The 19,541-nt window shown below is 35.8% G+C and overlaps 1 protein-coding gene across 9 annotated transcripts in view; it reads left to right on the top strand.

The window, feature by feature from the left end:
- Positions 1–1,024: 1,024 nt before the first annotated feature.
- Positions 1,025–19,541, top strand: part of cac (calcium voltage-gated channel subunit cacophony) — a 248,158-nt gene continuing 229,641 nt past the window's right edge. For all 9 annotated transcript variants that reach the window (XM_083109913.1, XM_083109914.1, XM_083109912.1 and 6 more), the window contains exons 1-4: positions 1,025–1,120; positions 4,032–4,187; positions 13,079–13,296; positions 16,349–16,452. In XM_083109913.1, coding sequence (XP_082966039.1) covers positions 1,030–1,120; positions 4,032–4,187; positions 13,079–13,296; positions 16,349–16,452 — 569 coding nt within the window. In that variant the 5' untranslated portion in view covers positions 1,025–1,029. The remainder of the gene's footprint in view (positions 1,121–4,031; positions 4,188–13,078; positions 13,297–16,348; positions 16,453–19,541) is intronic.

Here is a 19,541-nt window from a genome sequence, read left to right as displayed (position 1 = left end):
CCTCTATTCTGAGAAAAAAGAATAAAGCTCTTAGTTATATTTGTATCTCGGGCAGTAAGCAAAAATGTTTTTTTCTATAACAGAAATAATAATATTTTAGGTCCATGACCATATTCGCAGAATCCAACGTGGATGTTGATCTGCGGATGCTTCGTTCCTTTCGTGTCTTGAGACCACTCAAGTTGGTTTCAAGAATCCCAAGTAAGTGACCCGTTGGACAGCACCAGAACGATAAATTACACCAAGTTTCAACCCCAATTTGTAATATCGGAGGTGGCTAGCCTAGAACAATATAATTATTAACTGCTAGAACTAGTGTCTGTGGAATGTTTTTTGTCCCAAAGTACTACTTAGATTTAGGTGGTTTTTTCACCATAGCTAATTTATTCTAGATCAGTGAGATTTCAAATTGGTACCTTCCTCTCGAATCTTTTATTTGAACAGTGGGAAATGGTTGTTGAAAAGTAGATTCGATGGTGTTGTTTCTTTTATTTGAACAAATGGTGTACATTTTTTAGCCAGGAATGATCGTCATATAAAAGCTTTACTTGGTCGTGATTTCATGAATTAGCCTATTTTACATAGTGTGGTGTTATATTTTGTGCTAACAACTTGGCCTTTTTACAACCGTCCTGCCATCAAGGATATAGTCTTCACTGCTAGCTGCCTGCATCTTGTGGTGTTCTAGAACCAATCCAACCCTGTATCAGTCGAATTATGCGGTTGAAATGATTAATGCATTAAATAGATGTTAGTCTTTTTCAGGACTTGTATAACAAATAAACCTTTTAATATCAAGGCATGATGTTTACTTATGAGTTATGACTTAGTGTAGACAGTGCCAGTATATTACAATATTATTAGAAAGTTTATAAGCTTAGTTGTAGTAATTAGGATTATGGTCTACATTGCAATATTGATAATTAAAGAATAGAAGTAGTGCTTTAACTTAGACATATATGCTATTTAATTAGTTTAGAAGTAGTTAAGTGGAGTAGTTACACGCTAGTGTTTTACAGGTTCATCACTATGTTCCCACAAAATGACTTAGAGGTTGATCTGCGAACATTGAGAGCCATAAGAGTGCTTAGGCCACTCAAACTTGTTTCAGGGATTCCCAGTAAGTACATGCACAGTATTCATAGAGATATTAACCTCATTACCCCCCACCTAACATCGCATTTTTCCCCAAGGAATTCTCCACCAATACAAAAGACACTGGTTTTTTGCACACTGCAGATAAATTTATTGAACACACAGATTCTATTATATTAAGGGCATGTTCACATTACTCTTGTGGTGATCAGAATGGGTTTTCAATTATATCACAAAATGTATTACTTGAACACTATAAAACTTGCATAAGTTCAATATTCAGATGAATATATATTATTCAAGTAGTAAATTTTATGATGTAAGCTAAAAACTAACCTCCGATCACTACAGCAACATCAACATACTGATATTTAACATTCAAATTAAATATAAAATTTCATTATTCATTTACAGAGTATTAATTTCCGCCATATTATATATTTTTAACAAAAATAAGCTGTAATTCAAAACAAAACACTTCATACAGGTTTTGAAACACCTAGTAACACAAACATAATACATTAATAAAATTACACATTTCACAGGGTGGTTCAAACATTCAAAACTATTACTTTCTACATTTTTTGATAAGTTAATTCATTCCACCAGCTTCTTTTATGTAACCAATTATAACAGATAGTGGTTTAAAGATTTATTAATTTATCACACTACATTGGATAAGTAAGCAGAATATTAAGTTATTTCAAAATAAAAAGCATAATACCAGATTATTATAATTTAAAAAAATGAGAAAACATTGTTCCTTATGGAAAAATGCATTTTTAAAGGGTCAAATTTTAGTGTAATGGAACTATAGCATTGCAAAACTTGGGAAAGTATGTTTCCCGGAAATTTGATTCCCTTGTTAAGATGTAAAAGGAAATCTATTTTCAAATAAATTAATGTTTTTAATGTTCAAAATCTAAAGGTAACTTACAAATTGGCTCTCTCAAAGTTCATGTTTTGTCAACCTCCTTGCATAATTAATCACTTCCATATCCTGAAATATCAACATACCATATTCCATCTGATCCACTAACCTCTATACTAACAATTTATGACTGTGTTTATGCAAAGTTTATAAAAGAATTTGGTTAATAAGTACCGTTACTTTTTTAGAATCACATTACTTTTATTTGCAAACTCTTCTAGCTTAGTTTTGGCATGTATTATTTTTTTTTTTTAATTTGCTATAATTTTCTGTCATTTAATTTCTGTGTAATTTTTGCTTTGATGCTATAAAGAAATTAACAGATGCCGAGAATGCTTGCTGAAATCATATTCCTTGCTCACACCAAACAATGACAAACAGTGAATGTAAGTTCTCACTGTTATAATTATTCATTAGTGCTTCTGCATCATGAAAGTATGACCCAAAAACCCTGCATTATGCAAAAATCTCTTACTTTACCATGAAGAGGAATCTATTATTAGTATTCTACACATTATATGAAAATATATTCAAAGGAACTGTTTCATCCTTCCATCCACTTAACTTTAAATCCCTGTCATTCATTGGCTACAGTGATTGGCAATGCTGTTTTTACTTTGGACTTCAATTAGAAGATAAATTACGATGCTGTTTCTGGATATGAAAAGTGTGTAACTGCATTCTGTTAAATGCATTTACCTTTGAAAATCAGAACATGGTTCAACTCTGTCTCTTATGTAATATCATTAAAACAAAGTTTAACAGAGCATTTCTTCTCATTTGTAGATCTTATCGTTACTGCCATATTTACTTAAAATTCTATCTCACATTCACTTCAGTAAATCTCTTTCCTAATATTAACACCCTTATGAAATAAAATAACACCCATCATTTTTACTGTGATACAAATCTACAAAAGTTATTGATTATTTACATTATCATTGAAATTTGTACAAAAATTAGCGATCTTTTGAGAGTTGATCAATGAATCAGTTTGCTTCAAAGAGATTTTTTTTTAAAAGAAAGTTGAAAATGTACAGTCTGCATTTTATTTAAGCTTCATGCATTTCTCCTTTCTTGCTGCTAGATTTTTTGCTACTTTTCTTTTTAATTTATGCATTTCTAAAGAATATGGTAACATATTTTCTTTACAGTTTTTATTCTCTGAACATTATTTTCAATTAGATGTGATTTGTAGATGATAGTCTTTATGTAATAATTTTACTCTTTCTCTATGATTTTATTATTTATTATTTCACATCCTTTTTCCCCCACATCATAATTTGTCATGGTATTGCAGTACACATTTTATATTTCAATTATTGCACGTATATTGTTTTATTTATTGGCGCATTTTCATGCCTGCATATGTGTTATGTGTGTGCAATGGAAAAGTATACCTTTATATATGCTTATACATTATGTAAATTATATTTTTTATTTACTAGTTATTATGTTCTCTATCTCTTTGTATTTTTTAGCATTTTTCTTTGGAACTGGTGCAACAAGAATGAGAGAGGCAATTTGTTTGTATTTGGTAATCATATTTGTGCAAAAGATTATTTAGTAAATGTAAATTGTCTTTGAAGAATACTGAAATTGGTAGAAAATAATGTAAAAAGCAGTTCCAAACATTTTCAATAAAAAATTATGATATATATGCTATGAGAAATTTGGATTTTCAAGTTATTGGAAATAATTTCTAATTTAATATATTTTCTATATTTCCTTTACTTACATAGATATATTTCATGAACTTTTAAGTTTATAAATGATGATAAATTATTTTAAAGCCACGAAACAACACAGTTGCTTTTTCAATCTTAACTTATATTACGAACTGTGTCATCAAAGTAATTCATGCAGTTAGCATATTTATGGCAAGATATTAACTGTTTGGTTTGGTTTTAAGAATTTTATTCACTGTTGTGTGTTAAAAATCTAATTGTGCAAGAATGAATGGTTTTATTCACCAATACTGAATATATATTTACTTCTACTCTAGGCCTGCAGGTGGTGCTGAAGTCCATTATCAAAGCCATGGCACCGTTGCTGCAGATTGGGTTGCTGGTGCTCTTTGCCATCGTTATTTTCGCCATCATAGGCCTTGAGTTTTATTCAGGTGCTCTTCATAAAACATGTTACAGTTTAGAAGATTTAAGTAAGTATTTTCTGTGTCTACTGATATCTTTTACATTGGACTTTTTTCCTCTTTAATTTTCACTAATTCAAGTCAATGGCTGATTTTACACCAAAATGACGAGCAACTTGCTTGTCATTTTGGTGTAAATGCATGTCTTTCATAGGCATGTGGGGAACCAGTGTCGCCCACCGATATTCATTGTGAGATTGCAACACTGTGAAACTAGACTGCACATAGCACTTTTATGTAGCTGAACATTCTTTCTTTATCTTTGTTCTAACTCAACTGTGTTGTTCTGTTGCACTTCTAAGCAACATAATATATAAAGTTAGTGACTGTTGTCACTAGGGCTGAGCTGATACCAATACTCACACCGATTCCCACCAATACTGATACTTGAAAATTGAAATAATTGAAAGTTGATCAAAATATTTGTGTGTTAAGTATTCCATTCTAATTATTTGCATCAATTTACCAACGCTTTTGCTTAAAATATTCAAGAATTGCAACAGATTATTAAATTAAAAGTTATAAATATGGAGAAACTAGTACTCACTTTATCCGCAAAACTGTATTTTTCTTCTTTGTTCTATTAATTTCAGTGGTCACTGTCACCATCCTCGTTGGAACTTGTTGTACTGTTGCTTGGCACCTTGATAATCCAGGTGTATATGACGCAGAGTGCACGTGCAAGGCACATTACATCGGCAGGTCCATCAGATCTGTCAATGAAAGAATCCAACAACACCTAACAGATGCAAAAGAAGCCCAACCCACTACTGGTCTTGCTAAACACATCAAATACAACAGCCATAAAATTTAAAAGCTACAAGTCAAGCACACCACTCACACACTCGTAGACACCAAAATGATGGAAGCACATGCCATAATGCACTTCCCACATGAGCTAAACATTGATAGTGGACAGGCACACCACACTTGGACTCCCCTACTGCAACAGTTAGCGCCGGGAAATAGCAGACGACAAGGATGCAGATGTACAGTTCACAACAGTGCACCTAGCGGCAGACGAAGAACTACAAACAATAGAAGCACGCCAAGCAACAGTACAACAAGTTCCAACGAGGATGGTGGCAGTGGCCACTGAAATTAATTGAAGAAAGAAGAAAAAGAACAGTTTCGCGGATAAATTGAGTACTAGTTTCTCCGTATTTGCCTACTACCACGTGTCTCTTCTCCCAATTATGAAAAATTAAATGTTATGTTACTACAAAAGTCATTTTTTCAAATAAAACTGGTACAAAATAAAAATAATCTTCCAGGATAATTAGTCTTCGCGAAATTGTTGTGTGGTATTTTTGCAGAGTCCGTCAAAAAACCGGTATTGGTAAATCAATTCCAACTGATACTTTCCAATACCGATACCACTGTTATCGGCCGATGTCACATCAGCCCTAGTTGTCACCCATGTAACAAGAAAAATATCAAAGCGTGGAAAGATGGAGAAACAGACAGCAGATTCAGATGTTATGTAAAGGTGGGTTAGTGACGAAGAGGAGGACATATAGGTGTGCGTTAGCAATGCAAGTGAACATGAAAGTGAACATGTGACCTAAATGAACATGACACTGCTTCGGTTCTTATGTATTGAAGCACCTAAGCATTTACCTCACTTTAACTTCACAATATTATGTCACTTAGAAGTGGAGCAGAAAAATGCAACTCAGCTTACAAGAAAGGCATAAAGAGCATTCCGCAGGCATGTGCAATGTAGTCCATGTTGTATTTCGTACTGTAAACATAGTTAAAGTGTTGGGTGGCAGATGCCACCCACATACCTAAGTGTTACATATAATTATGTGCCTAATGTAGGGTTAACTAGAATAATCTCTACTCATGGAACTTATTAATAGTACTGCATTTGTGTATCTGTTCACTTTTGCCAGGAATGGTCTGATATTGGTGGCAGAGTGCGACATTTTTATGTAGTCATCGCAAGACTTGCCAAACGTCAGGGTCAATCATTCAACCGAGAAGGGGGGAGGAATTGCATTCCTACATTGGTAATGATGATAACAGTGTTCGTACGTGACATGTGAAGTAGAGATGGCCAAATCATTTTTTTTTCCTATGGAGTGTATGATTGTAAAACAAGGAAGATGAAACTTTCTTAATAAATTCTATCCGAAAAAATGGAAAAATTGTTAAACCTCTCTCTCTCTCTCTATCCGAAATCCAGATAGTCAAATTTGCGAATCGAAATTTTTATTTTTTCTGGAATCCTGATATTTTTTGCCATCCCTAGTATGAAGGTGAGATGTGCTAAAGTCCTTTTCACGTTCAGAAGACACAACGGCACTTATGGAGAAACAGCACAGTGTTTCCAATACAGTGCTAGCTCATGTCGCCAGGAAATGATGACCTTCCTTCACAATGAAGGTTTTACATATTTTGTATATATAATGATAATTATATGTAATTATTAATATTATACTTACTATGAACGTTACAGTTACCCTTTTTACTATGATCCATTGCGATCACTACACACGCGAGTGTAATGCACGAATATGACACTTCAGAAATCACTTAAAAAAGTAAAAATCACTGAGCGCTCACACAACTGCAAACACTTTTTCGAGAGGAAAAAAGTCTAAACAGATCTCTCACTCAAGTAAGGGGAACGTGGCACATGGGTTAGATTCAAGTTGCAACCCAAACAAACAAATGAGTTATGGCCCACTTGAACTGATAAGACGTCAATGACTCAAGCAAGGCATGTCATATTTCTATCTTGAAGCCCCATATTTTGTCACATGTTGGAAAGCCTTTCAAAGGTTAATATGGTCTCTATGAATTTATGTGTACGTTGGAAACTGAAAGGTGATCTTAATTTCAGTATTAATGTCGACAGTAATGTAAACAAAAACAACGTGTATTTGCAACAGCACTAATGTTGCTCACAACAGCAGCATTGGAAAAAATTGTCAATTATTAAATTTAAGTAATTGCAATTCTATTATAACAAACTGCATGAAGTTAATATTTTTACTGAATGGAAATAAAATAACAACTCAAAAACTTGGTGGTGATTAGGCAGAATGCTGCGGTGAGCCAGCTCAAGATGGCCAGACATCGTCTCCTTAGTTTGCATGTGGTTCGGGTTAAAAAGAAAATCCAAATGCATGGAAGTAACATTTCTGGGAACCTTTGAGTGGTTATAAAAAATAATTTCATTATTTTCTCCACAACTTTGTCGCTGGAAGTTTTTACTTGGAATTACAGAACAAAAAATGGCCAGCGACGACATTTTCTACTGCACGAATATAAAAAATCTCCACATACTTTATTTGAATATTTTTTAATGCGAATATGCTTTAAAGTATTGATAAATTCTGAGCACCACCATCACCTATGACATTTAAAAAACAGTGTCAATTTTTTTCATAATGAAAGCTTCAATTTTACGACATGTTTCAACGTTAGGAATAAAAACAATGTAAATATTTTGATTTCACAGAAAATTTGCGTTTTTAATTTATCTAAAAATATGTAAGCAAGTTACCAGTTTTTTGTGCTCACCATCGTATTCTCTACAAAATTTCCTGCAAAACTGCAGGTACCGATTTTACTAAAGCTAAATTTGTAAATCGAGAAATTTCACAACAGTGCGTTCGTATTTTCCCATACGAAAAGCATTGTCCATAAGAGCCCATTGTGTCTTCTGAACGTGAAAACGACTTTAGGATAAAAGTTCTGTCTGAGTAAGTATATCTGTTACCTCGAGAACAAAAATCTTGATCAGTCATTTGTAAGCATAGTAAACACAAAACAACAGGAAGTAGGTACTTTGTGTTTTGTAAAGCAAGAACATTTTTTTCCAAAATCAATTTGAACTGCAGGATCCAAAAAATTAAAAGGAGAAATACTTTGAAGGAAATACGATGGATGGATCCAGAACTACTCTTTCTTTTCAGTTCTTTCCAGCACTAACAGTGTGGAAATTTATGCTTTTGCTTACTTATCTTTTTTTTTGTGCACCATTACTTTCATGTATTCTGCGTAAGTTGTGTTGCGATGCTCTTCAATATGTGTTTTTTCTCTAAAAAGAAACAAGAGCGTTGCATGCTTTACAGTGCTGGACATTCTGAGAAGTTTCATCTTTATGATGTCATAGAGACCCTGTCATGTTTGTAAACAAGGGGGTTGAAAAATGTATCTTATGACCAGACCTTCAAAAGCAGGGGAAAAGCAGTCGAAGGACCTTGGATTCGCAGACCTGCTGTGATGACTTGCCTGCCTGACACCATTGCACTCAACAGGAAACGTAGCGGGGCGGTTGGGCATGGGAGCTAGGACTGGGCTCTCCTTTCTATGCGCTAAACTTAGTGAATCTCTGGCTATTCTGGCTTATTTGTTTACATCTTCTCTAAAATATTTAAAAGACAATATTTTGTTAATTTTGCTTTGTCATCGCCTCATCTCCCGATGACCGAATGCCTCGCCTCTGTCTGATATGTCTGATAAGATCCTTATAAAAAATTACTGATATTTTACTTATCTGATATGAAAGTAGAAATGTTCCTTGAAAAGAACTGAATGGATCTTTCATATGCATATTAACAGGTGATTAGTATAAGTTTTGTCTCAGAGAACATCAATTATGACTTTTTATTGATTAAAAGAGTAACAAACTAGCAATGTAAAATCAGCAATTTTTCTGGTACATCGATATTTCTATATTGGCCAATGGAGATGCACAGATTGGAAAACCAGAAGTGAGTGATCTTCATGAAACCTTGGCCCTGTCATATTGGATCAGAACACTGCCAATATTAGTAAATACCTTACTGATGTCAGTAAAAGATTCATATTGCTGCATCCCTAATAATTCAATATACCTGTAAGTTTCTTGAATAATTTTTATGTAGGTTTTACATAGATACTATGGTTGCCATCACAGTAAGTTTGCAAAGTACATTGCTTCAATATTCATCTTTTATTTGTACGAAATACACTGCACAAACTGTCCATTATTTTTCAATATGGGCTCACTTCAGAGCTAGAAAAAGGTGATAATTAGGGCTTATTCAGGGCATGGGCCCAAGAATAACCCCATCCTCTTCATGGGCAAACTCGAACAAGACTTCCTGGAGACCCAACCCCTAAAACCACTCCTCAGGCTCTGTTTTATCGATGACATCTTTATGCTTTTGACACGAGGAGAACCATCCCTATCCATTTCCTGGACCAGCTCAGCTCTGTAATTTCACCTGGACCCACTCCACCAACCAAATTGCCTTCCTAGATGTGGATGTTCACATTGAGGAAGGTAATTTGAAAACATCAATCCACATCAATCCCACCACCACCAAATGCAATACTTACTTCTCCAGTTCCCACTCATTCCACACCAAGAAACCATCCCATTCTCCCTGGCCCTCAGGGGACAATGCCTCAACACTTCACCTACCTTCCAACAGAACTACAACATCAAGCCTTGGTTAATCGTGGATATCCATCCACCCTGGTCATCAAACAAATATTCCGAGCTGCCTCATACACTCCCACCAACCTCTGTACTTACTCCCATTACCCAACACCACCCCCACCTTAACAAAATAACACACACCCTACGTTCAATCTCCTCCCAATCTTCACAGTGATCTCGACTCCAGAAACATGTTTCCTGGCAAGCCCAGAGTTGTTTTCAAACACACCCGCCCCCAATCTCCAAGCTCCAAAACATCCTGGTCCACAATACCCCTTCATCCCACAGCCAATTTTCTCCTGCTCACAAATACAACCATCCAAGGTGCAAAACTTGCTCCATTTTCATCACTTCCCATACCTTCCAAATTCATACTGCCACTGGCAAAATTTACTTTTACACCTCAAATGAACCTACCATACCTCAAAACTCATATATATTCTTACCTGCAATATCTGTTGTGGCTTTTACCTGGGGGAAGCATCTTAGCCTCAGGATCAACAATAACTGCTCCTCCACCCAAAACCTGGACCTCACTGCTACCGTCCACACCAAAAACCACAATATTCCTTTCAATGACTGCTTCCAGGTACCGATCATCCACCCCTTATTCCAATCCACCAACACCTTCGTACGGAAAATATAGAGGGCCTACATATCTTCTAGCCTGAAGAAGACCACCCAGTAATATTCCCAGTCAACCTTATCTTCACCCCCGTCCCCATTGCTACCCTCCCTTCCCCCCACACTTGCCTCCACGATAGGCTGGGTACCATCTCATGTCTGCTGTATTGTATTAGTGCAACCTTTGCTATTACTTTATGATGTTACAAGTCTTGCTTTGATATTAACTTAACAATTTCATGTAATCTTTCCAAGCACATTTTACGTATTATAGAAGATATATTATCTTTGTATTGTAAGTTTCACTGATGTATCAGTGTAATACACAATTGTGATTTAATGGATGAAAAATCAAATCAAATCAAATTGAAAACTGAAAATACATTTCACTTTTTTCCTTTAAACTGGTTTACTCCAAAAATGTTTTTGCATTTGATTAACATGCAAAGGTGAAAACACAGCACTTACTTATTAGTATATTAAATCATTATAGAGTTTTCTGGAAAGTTATTTGAAAGTACTGAAAAGGTCATGAAATTTTGGTTTTGCAAAATGAATGGAAACCCTGTTTACGGCATAATTTAACAGGGTAAGTGCTAATTTAAAAATTAAATTACCATTTACCCGACACTTTCTGCATTGTTGATGAAATTCTTCTGAGAAACTATGCATTGTTTAAGGCTATTTCATTTATTTAATTTCATGCATATATTTGTCCATGAGTTTCAATGGAATGCGAATGTTATTTTGTGAAGTCATTATGTTTAAATTTGTAGTGAAATATACGAGAGCTGTAAGAAATGCTCATTTGTATTGACAACATAGACCAGCAGTTCTTAACCTTTCAGCCATGGATACCCTTTTAAATATGTTGAGGTGATATGGATGCCCAGGATTCAATATTTTAATTCCTGGTTAATCAATTATTTATGTAAAGTCACCTCATAAAGGCCCCTTATTACAGTTATACAATCACTAATATTTTTATTGTAATAAAATAATTCTGAACAGTGAAAGATGGCCTAATATTGCTTCAATAAGAAAGGTAGTGCCATACTTGACTGGTGATCTGGAAACATGGATTACATATTTTGAAGTTTTTCAATTAGAGACAATCTTTAATACTAATAAAAATGGTAAAAATATATTTTAAACACGGAACATATTTAATTTGGAAATCTTTATATATATTTCCCTCACCTCTTTATGACAAGGAATTTACATTTCTTCAAACCTTCACAGATCACCTGGAACAGATGGCAGACTCTTAAGAGGTCCATAGACCACAGGTTAAGAACTGCTGAATAGACCATTCTTTGTACATGTTTAATCTAAAAGAGGATTTTCCTCTTGTAAATTAAAGTTTTTAAGTTTATTTTTTTATGCAGTACTATATGGAAAAGATTGATTAAAGCTACTGAAGTTGACTCAAGATGAATTATGCTAGGCGAGATGAACCTTAACAGTGTATATTCAAAGGCTGTCGCAGAGAAGGTAAGAGTAACTCCTGTATAGGAAAACAGCGACCTCCATTGGCAAGCAAATGTACAAGGGTGCAAATGTGGTTCATTAGCTGTCGATTGAGACCAAAATGAGCGCAATAGGTCAAAAAGTCGTGACTGTGTAACAGTTAAAAGACAAGCATGTACATGGACCCTCCAAGAATCATTAAAATGAAACAAAAAATTACAAACCACAAAATTTTTATTCAGAATCAGCCATATCGAGTAGACGTACATCTTTTTCAAAATAGGCACCATTGACAGCTAAGCAAGCATCCATACAATCCTGCCAATTTGTGAATGTCTTTGAAAATTCGTCGTCAGGTAGCGAACTGAAGAAAACTTGCGCTGTGGTGATCACTTCTTTGTTCGTCATGAAATGACGACCACGTATAGCGGCCTTTAAAAGTGGAAATAGCCAAAAGTCGCAGGGTGCAAGGTCCAGGCTGTATACTGGATGTGGGAAAATTTCTATCTTTCTCTTCGTCGCGTAATCCTGAAAAGCCCGTGCGGTATGCAGGCTTGTGTTATCGTGGTGCAATATGAAGGAGTTCTTCAAATGTGGCCTCTTTTTTGCTACTTGTTGGCGCAGAGTCTCAATGACTCCTTGGTAATACTGTGGCTCTACTCAGTCTGTCTTGATCGGCATAGGTCTGTTAAAACATTGCATATGTTTCCGCAGCACTTTTCCCTAAACGCCAACAAAAGTTTATGGCATGTCGCTGTTCATCTTGAATACTCATCGCGAAAAGCAATGTTATACACAAAAACCTGGAGGGGTAAACGAAACACGTTCCACGTAAATCAACACAGCTGCTCACTAACATGGTTTCACAACATGTGACAACTTGCTACGGAAACAGAATGAGTCATCCTACACGACGTGACTAGTGCCAAAACCATAGGCAGTGTTGCCAAGCCAGGAAAAATCTGTCTCACCTTCTCTGCGACAGCCTTTGTATATATATTATTTGGAGCAAGGGTGGTCTAGTGTGTATGGTGTCTCACTGCCACGTGAGTCACCCAGCTTCGATTCCCAGGGCCGATCTCCATGGTGTAGTGGTTAGCACAGCATAGTGCTGATCACATGACCTCCAAAAATGGCCAAGATCGAGAATGTGTGGTGCCCTACTGCCACATTGCCCTATATGTGCCTTCAGGCACAGTGCATTATTTTGGTCTGTCTTGCCTAGTTGGTATTGATGGGTAAATTTCAACTTCTGATACTTGGCCGATACCAAAACATCAGTAACAGATTAACACTAATTTTAACATAATTATATTTAACCTATACTAAGCACAATAAACTAAATTATTCAATTCTCTTTCAGATGAAATTGTTACAGAGGGAGAGATGCCAACACCCTGTAATGCAGATAACTCAACTATAGCTCCAGATGGGAGTTATACGTGCCCCCTTACTTCCACATGCCTCATAGGGTGGGAGGGTCCCAACTTTGGGATTACATCCTTCGACAATATTGGTTTTGCTATGTTAACTGTGTTCCAGTGTATTACTATGGAAGGGTGGACTGCAATTTTGTACTGGGTAAGTTTTGGATCTTCTATTGATATTGTATTTCTTTCTCTTCTTTTGTATGTGTGTGTTTTACTAGGGTTTTTTCACTGGCTTGGTAGCCAAATGCATTAACCTTTAGGGGACAAGTGTGTGTATATATATATATATATATATATATATATCCTGTTGCATGTATTGTGCTACGGACAAGTGGGATATATACACGTATATATCCTGCTACATGTATTGCACTATGGACAAGTGGGATATTTATGTACAGGGTGTATCAGAAGTGATAGTGCAAGTGAAAATGGTGAAAAGTACATGATAGTAGAAGCAAAAAAGTCTGTAAATATGGGGTGGAGACAAGCCATTTGCGAGATAATTGTGAATGTATGGTTATGATCCATCACTGGCTTGATTGTGTGTGTACATGTTGTTTATAACATAAATGCAAGTGTGTAGTTACGATCAGACACTGACTTGATTGTTTGTACACATCGTGCACTTGTCACTTTACAAGTGATGTGCCTGTTATGCCTTCCATCCTGGAGGACGTATGGTTTATGTTTACAATGCCCCCTTTTGACAGTGTTCAGTTTTAAACAGAGAAACCTCAGAGTGCGCAAGGAGACAAGTGTACAATGTACAAACAATCAAGTCAATGTCAGATTGTAACCATACATTTGCAATTATCTTGCAAACCGTTTGCTACCCCATGTTTACCGAGACTTTTTTGCTTCTACTATCATGTACTTTTCACCATTTCGGTTTGCACTATCACTTCTGATACACTCTGCACATATCCCAGCAACACATGCCAGCAATTAATATGCCAAATTTTACAAACTCACGCATTATATTTCAGTTCTGTCTTCTTTTGTTGATTTGTATACATATGAAGGTATGACATACTTGAATCACAAAACAATATATCCACTATTACTATTATTAAGAAACAGTTTGAAAAAGTCCTGTATTTAAAACTAGACATTATGGGATAGATCTTATAAAAATGGGCTATAATTTCTCAACCCCCTCGTTTTGCTGATATATTTCACTTTCACATGCAATAACGAGAATAAAATAACACTTTAGCAACGTGCGACAATTATAGGTCAAGGAGCAAATTTTAAAAATTCCTGATATTTACAGCTTTCGAAAGTGTTTAGTATTTTCGTTTCTTTTCCAAATTGGGAGACTAGCATTTCCTTAAAGATTGGTTCTTTGTAGTGCTTCCATCCAAATTTGGTCTATCCAGCATCCATAAGCTGGCAACACTGCCAATCGTATACATTTTTATTATATTTTGTATCCAGGAAGTATTGACCTATTTTCAACAAAACTTTGCATGGTTGCTACATACTACATTTTTTCATTCACTTCAGTCTATTGAGGTGCCCATGGGAGCTTGCCGAATACCAATTTCTTTGTTAAATTTCAATTTTCTTCTTCTTCTTCCTTTATTTTTTTTTCTATTTGGAGATCCACAGAGATTAAGGGAATTTTTGAAATTTTTTTCTGTTTCCATAGGTGTAGCTAGAAGGGAAGGGGCTGACTCAAAAATTTTACATAGGATAGATAGTCGAGTGATTTCTTGTTGGATATGAGTCACTTAATTTCAAGTAAATTTTGTAGATAACATTTTCGTATCAGCTACTGCATTCAAACGATCACCCTTAATCTTTGTGGATTGAAACATAACCATTAGTTAGGTTTTGGCCAGAGTGGAGTTGAAAATGAACCAGTTTAAGAGTTTGTCACATAACATGCTCGACTTTCTGTTACAAGAAATTCTCCATACTTGAAAACCCCATCTCCATACATCTGAGTGATGTTACTTGCAAACAAACACATCAATAGCAACATTTCACACTGTAGCAGCATGACAGGTTGCACATACCTACATTCAATTGGTGAAATCCTGAAGTGACACACGACACATGTTGTCATTGCTTCAGTGTGAAATCTCCCTAGGAACTTGTGTATTTGGTTTACAAGATTTCATGTGGAAACTTTAATGTTTTAAACCACACTTGTAAATAGTTACTCCAGAAGGTTAATGTGAATGACTGAAACATTGAATAAAGGGAGATGAAAATATTAGGGTCCAGTTTAAAATAACAAAGGCTAGTTACGGAGTCATATAACTCATCACGTCACATTCTATTAATAACGTAAATAACTCCCAAATTATTCTCATATAGCTTTATAGCACTATAAAACGTCTTGTGACATTTCAAGTGAACTTCATTCTGGACCCGGAGGATGCAAAAAGAAGATGATTTTTAAATGTTGCTAGCTTTTTAAAAGTGTTGCAGTTACACTGAAAAATCAGTGGTGTCCCTGTTTCATTTCACGATCCCAATTATATGTAAACAACATCCTTGTCATTTGGATTAACCTGGAGAGGAAGGAAAACAATGTAAAAATATATACAAATGCAGATATATGTATTAATGCTCATTTTGCCGGCTCAGTACATGCCATCTTGCTCATTATTCTCTATCATTTAGAATAAAAACAAGTCGCTGCAGTGTTGGTATCAGCCAGCAGTCACACAGAAGGGTAGAGCACAGTAAGAAAATCCACAACCCTCCCTCCCACAGCGACATTCATCCTTTTCCCCAGAACTCCATAATGAGCCTAACACGATAATATTGCTGGTTTTAAAAATGTCCATGTTCTTACCCCACGAGTTTGCAAGCATGTATTGGCTATGAACGGTTTATTTTATTTTCACATAGTGTTGACCAGACCACAAGGCAGTTAACATGCCTTCAATGTGCAGGACCCTAATGGAAGGGGGAACGAACCTTTGACAAGGACAATCTTGGCAAATGAGTTGTTTCTCTTCGCTGAACTATCGACTCAAAATCCTTGGTATCAGTCGATACCGATACATGCATCGGTATTGATTAGCTCTAGGAAATATACCTTACATACTTTGAGTAATTTTACTCAAAATATTACAGTTACTACAGGTGTGCAATGTAAGTAATAGACATAAATATATTTGTAATCACTGAAGACAAATTTAAGTTTTAATATTTTTTCTAACATAATATTTTTCATATTTCAGACAAATGATGCCCTAGGGAGCAGATTTAACTGGATCTATTTTGTACCCCTTATCGTTTTGGGTTCCTTTTTTATGCTCAACTTAGTTCTTGGTGTTCTTAGTGGGTAAGTGTTAAATAATCATTAATTTATTGTTATTAATTAAATCAAATTACTGAAATAAGTGCCTGGTTTATCAAACAAATTATTCAACTAAATTATTTTTCTGGAAATTATGATAAATATATAATTGCAGATACCATGCTGCACAAAACCAGAAGAAAACAATACTTTGCCATGTCCAGATTAGATCCATAGATATTATGGAAATCCATAGGATATCCCATCCTGGGTATCCAATGGATCTCCAGTACTGGACATCCATGATATACATATATCAAGTATATGTCCATGTGCTATTCAAAAATGACATACGAAATGTTTAGATATCTGTGGAAAGATTCATTCAGGTATATGTTATGACTCAAACTCTGTGATGCAGTCATAAAAATCATCACCCAAAGACATTGTCTGGCCCAGTGACTCACAGATGTGCACAAGGCCAGGTGAAAGTTCATTTGCGACGTATGAGTCTTTGTCTGTCTTCCTTACCTTGCCAGTTTGCATTGAGGAAGTTGCTGTGCGTACCCGTGGTAGTGAAGAATAGGCTAAAATTCAGTACACACACACACTGCTTATCATGGATGTATGTGTGAATATAAAACATTTTTGGTATGTGTAGACATGTGTGTTGTGTTTGTGTGTATCCATGCATATGTGTGTGTGTGTGTGAGAGGGAGAGAGAGACAGAGAGACAGAGAGAGGAGTGCACGTTACAAACATATGTGTATAAATAAAAACGCACAGAAAATATCTCATGAACAAAGTTGCACTGGTGTCCGAAATATATCCAAAAGTAATCCATAGAATGTCCAAAACATATCCAGGGTATTTCCAATGGATGCCTACAGGATATTCCTGGATATATTTTTGATATCTAGAACTTTGGCATACATACCCAAAATACACCATTAGGTGTCCCCTGGACATTCCTTCCCTAGCACCCTTAACATAACACATTTTGCAAAAGAGTGAAAACAATTTACAAATGCATTTGCCCTTCCATGGCTAACAAACACTGAAAGTTAGTCATAACTATTTTACAACAATCATTTTGTCCACATGTGCATATACGAGGTGTGGCTAGAAAGAAACCGGACTGTTGCTACAAAATCTTTTATTGGTTATTTTGTACAATACAAACATTATCCCCTTCAAAGTACTCTGTACTATCGATACACTGCTCCATACGAATCTTCCATTTCTGGAAGCAGTGCTGGAAATCATTTTTTGAAACCATGTTCATGACCTCCGTCACTTTTCTTTTAACAGATCCTATGGTCGTAAATCTTGTTCCTTTCGGTGCTGATTTGACCTTTGGGAATAAAAAATGTCTCACGGAGTGAGATCCGGTGAATAGGGTGGATGTTCTAACACTGGGATCCCATGATTGGCCAAAAAAGCCTTGACTGACAATGCCGTGTGGGCAGGAGCATTTTCCTGATGAAGAATCCATTACTTGCTTTTCCACAAATCAGGTCGTGATCGTCTTACTCGCTCACAAAGTGTCAACAACACTGTAATGAAATAATGTTGGTTGACAGTTTGACCTTCGGGTACCCAATTCAAATCAATTCACCGACATTTGCATGTTTGATTCCGTTTTTGACGTGCAAGGCTGTCCAGGATGCAAGTCATCCGCGGTCACTTCTCGTCCCTCTTCAAACCTTTGAAACCCCTCAAACACTTGCGTGCGTGATAAACACTCATCTCCGTACACTTCCTTCAACAAACCATAAGTTTCTGTGGCAGATTTTCCGAGTTTCATAAGGAACTTCACATTGATACGTGGTTCCACTTTCACACTTAACATTTTTCGGACATAGCACAGATGTACAGTTCACTTCACTCACAAGCTACAGCGGAACTGACTGCCGCGCACCCTGGTCAATCACACAGTCGATAGGCAGGATATCATGTTATACACTCGCGCACCGCTTGAGCTTGACGTGCTTGCCGTTTGTCGACAGCAATATCAATCCGGATTTTTTCTAGCCGCACCTCATACTTCCAACAAATTATATGAATTTATTATAAGTCTGGGTCTGGTGTAAGAACTGAATAACATGATTGGTCTTTCATATAAAATAGTTTTACTTTGACACACTATCAATGATCCCATGCTGTCAATCTTGAATATAATTAACCAAATTAACCAGAATCATTGTCACAAACATGTAAAAAATTCGCTATATGTAAGTTACAATGATTTTACGAGTTGGTTCATTTGGACCTCCTCTATAAAGTGAGATGAACTCAACTTCACAAAGGTGATGTGCAATCTTCAAAACATTGTTTTTCTACATCTCATCTCACCAACAGAGTGAAACTACTGAATAATGTCAAAATGAAAAAGTTCTGCAGATTTAAATCTATATCTGATATATCTGCTTTCAATAGTTTATTTTCATTTGTGCAATAAATTCGCTACCCTATAGCTTAAACACGTTCCACGAGGGCGGAAACTCTACGTTTTTATTAGGGCTGAGTCAATACAACTTTGAACCGATACCGATGCTGATATTCTCACTGATATCCACAGATACCGATGCCGATAACGATACTTGTATAATTCCAAATTTAAGATAATAAAGGTATATAATGATATATATATATATATATAAATTATATGTGTGTGTCTGTGTAATTATTATTATTACATTTTATATGTATGCATTTCTGTCGTGGGGCGATGAATAAATTAACCCACCAAACGATGCTCTGTTGCAACAATGCATCTCAACTTTACATTTTGTTTAGTGACTTTACATTTTGTTTAGTGACTTTACATTTTTTTTGTGACAACCGATCGGATGTCTCAAATATTAGAAAAATATTAAGTGAAGCTAAGAGCAAGGCAATCATGTGGTTGCTGTCCTCCTCTCCCCCCCCCCCCCCAGTGTTGAAAAATGAGATCATGCCTCTTTAACCTCCTCTAAAACTAAAGGATCGCTTTTCCCAAACTAACATTAAATCATCCGTAAACACAAGAATAGTTGGCGATTTACCAGCCCCGGACATGACGTCTAAAACTAACAGTAAAGCTGTAATGTAATACGAATCAAGTCTCTTTTTTGTCCTTTAACAAAGAGAAT

This window comes from Lepisma saccharinum, chromosome 23 (genome assembly GCF_977018435.1).
Source record: "Lepisma saccharinum chromosome 23, izLepSacc3.1, whole genome shotgun sequence".
Lineage (NCBI taxonomy): Eukaryota > Metazoa > Arthropoda > Insecta > Zygentoma > Lepismatidae > Lepisma > Lepisma saccharinum.
The sequence above is the reverse complement of the archived record's forward strand: the minus strand, read 5'-3'. Positions and strand labels throughout refer to the sequence as shown.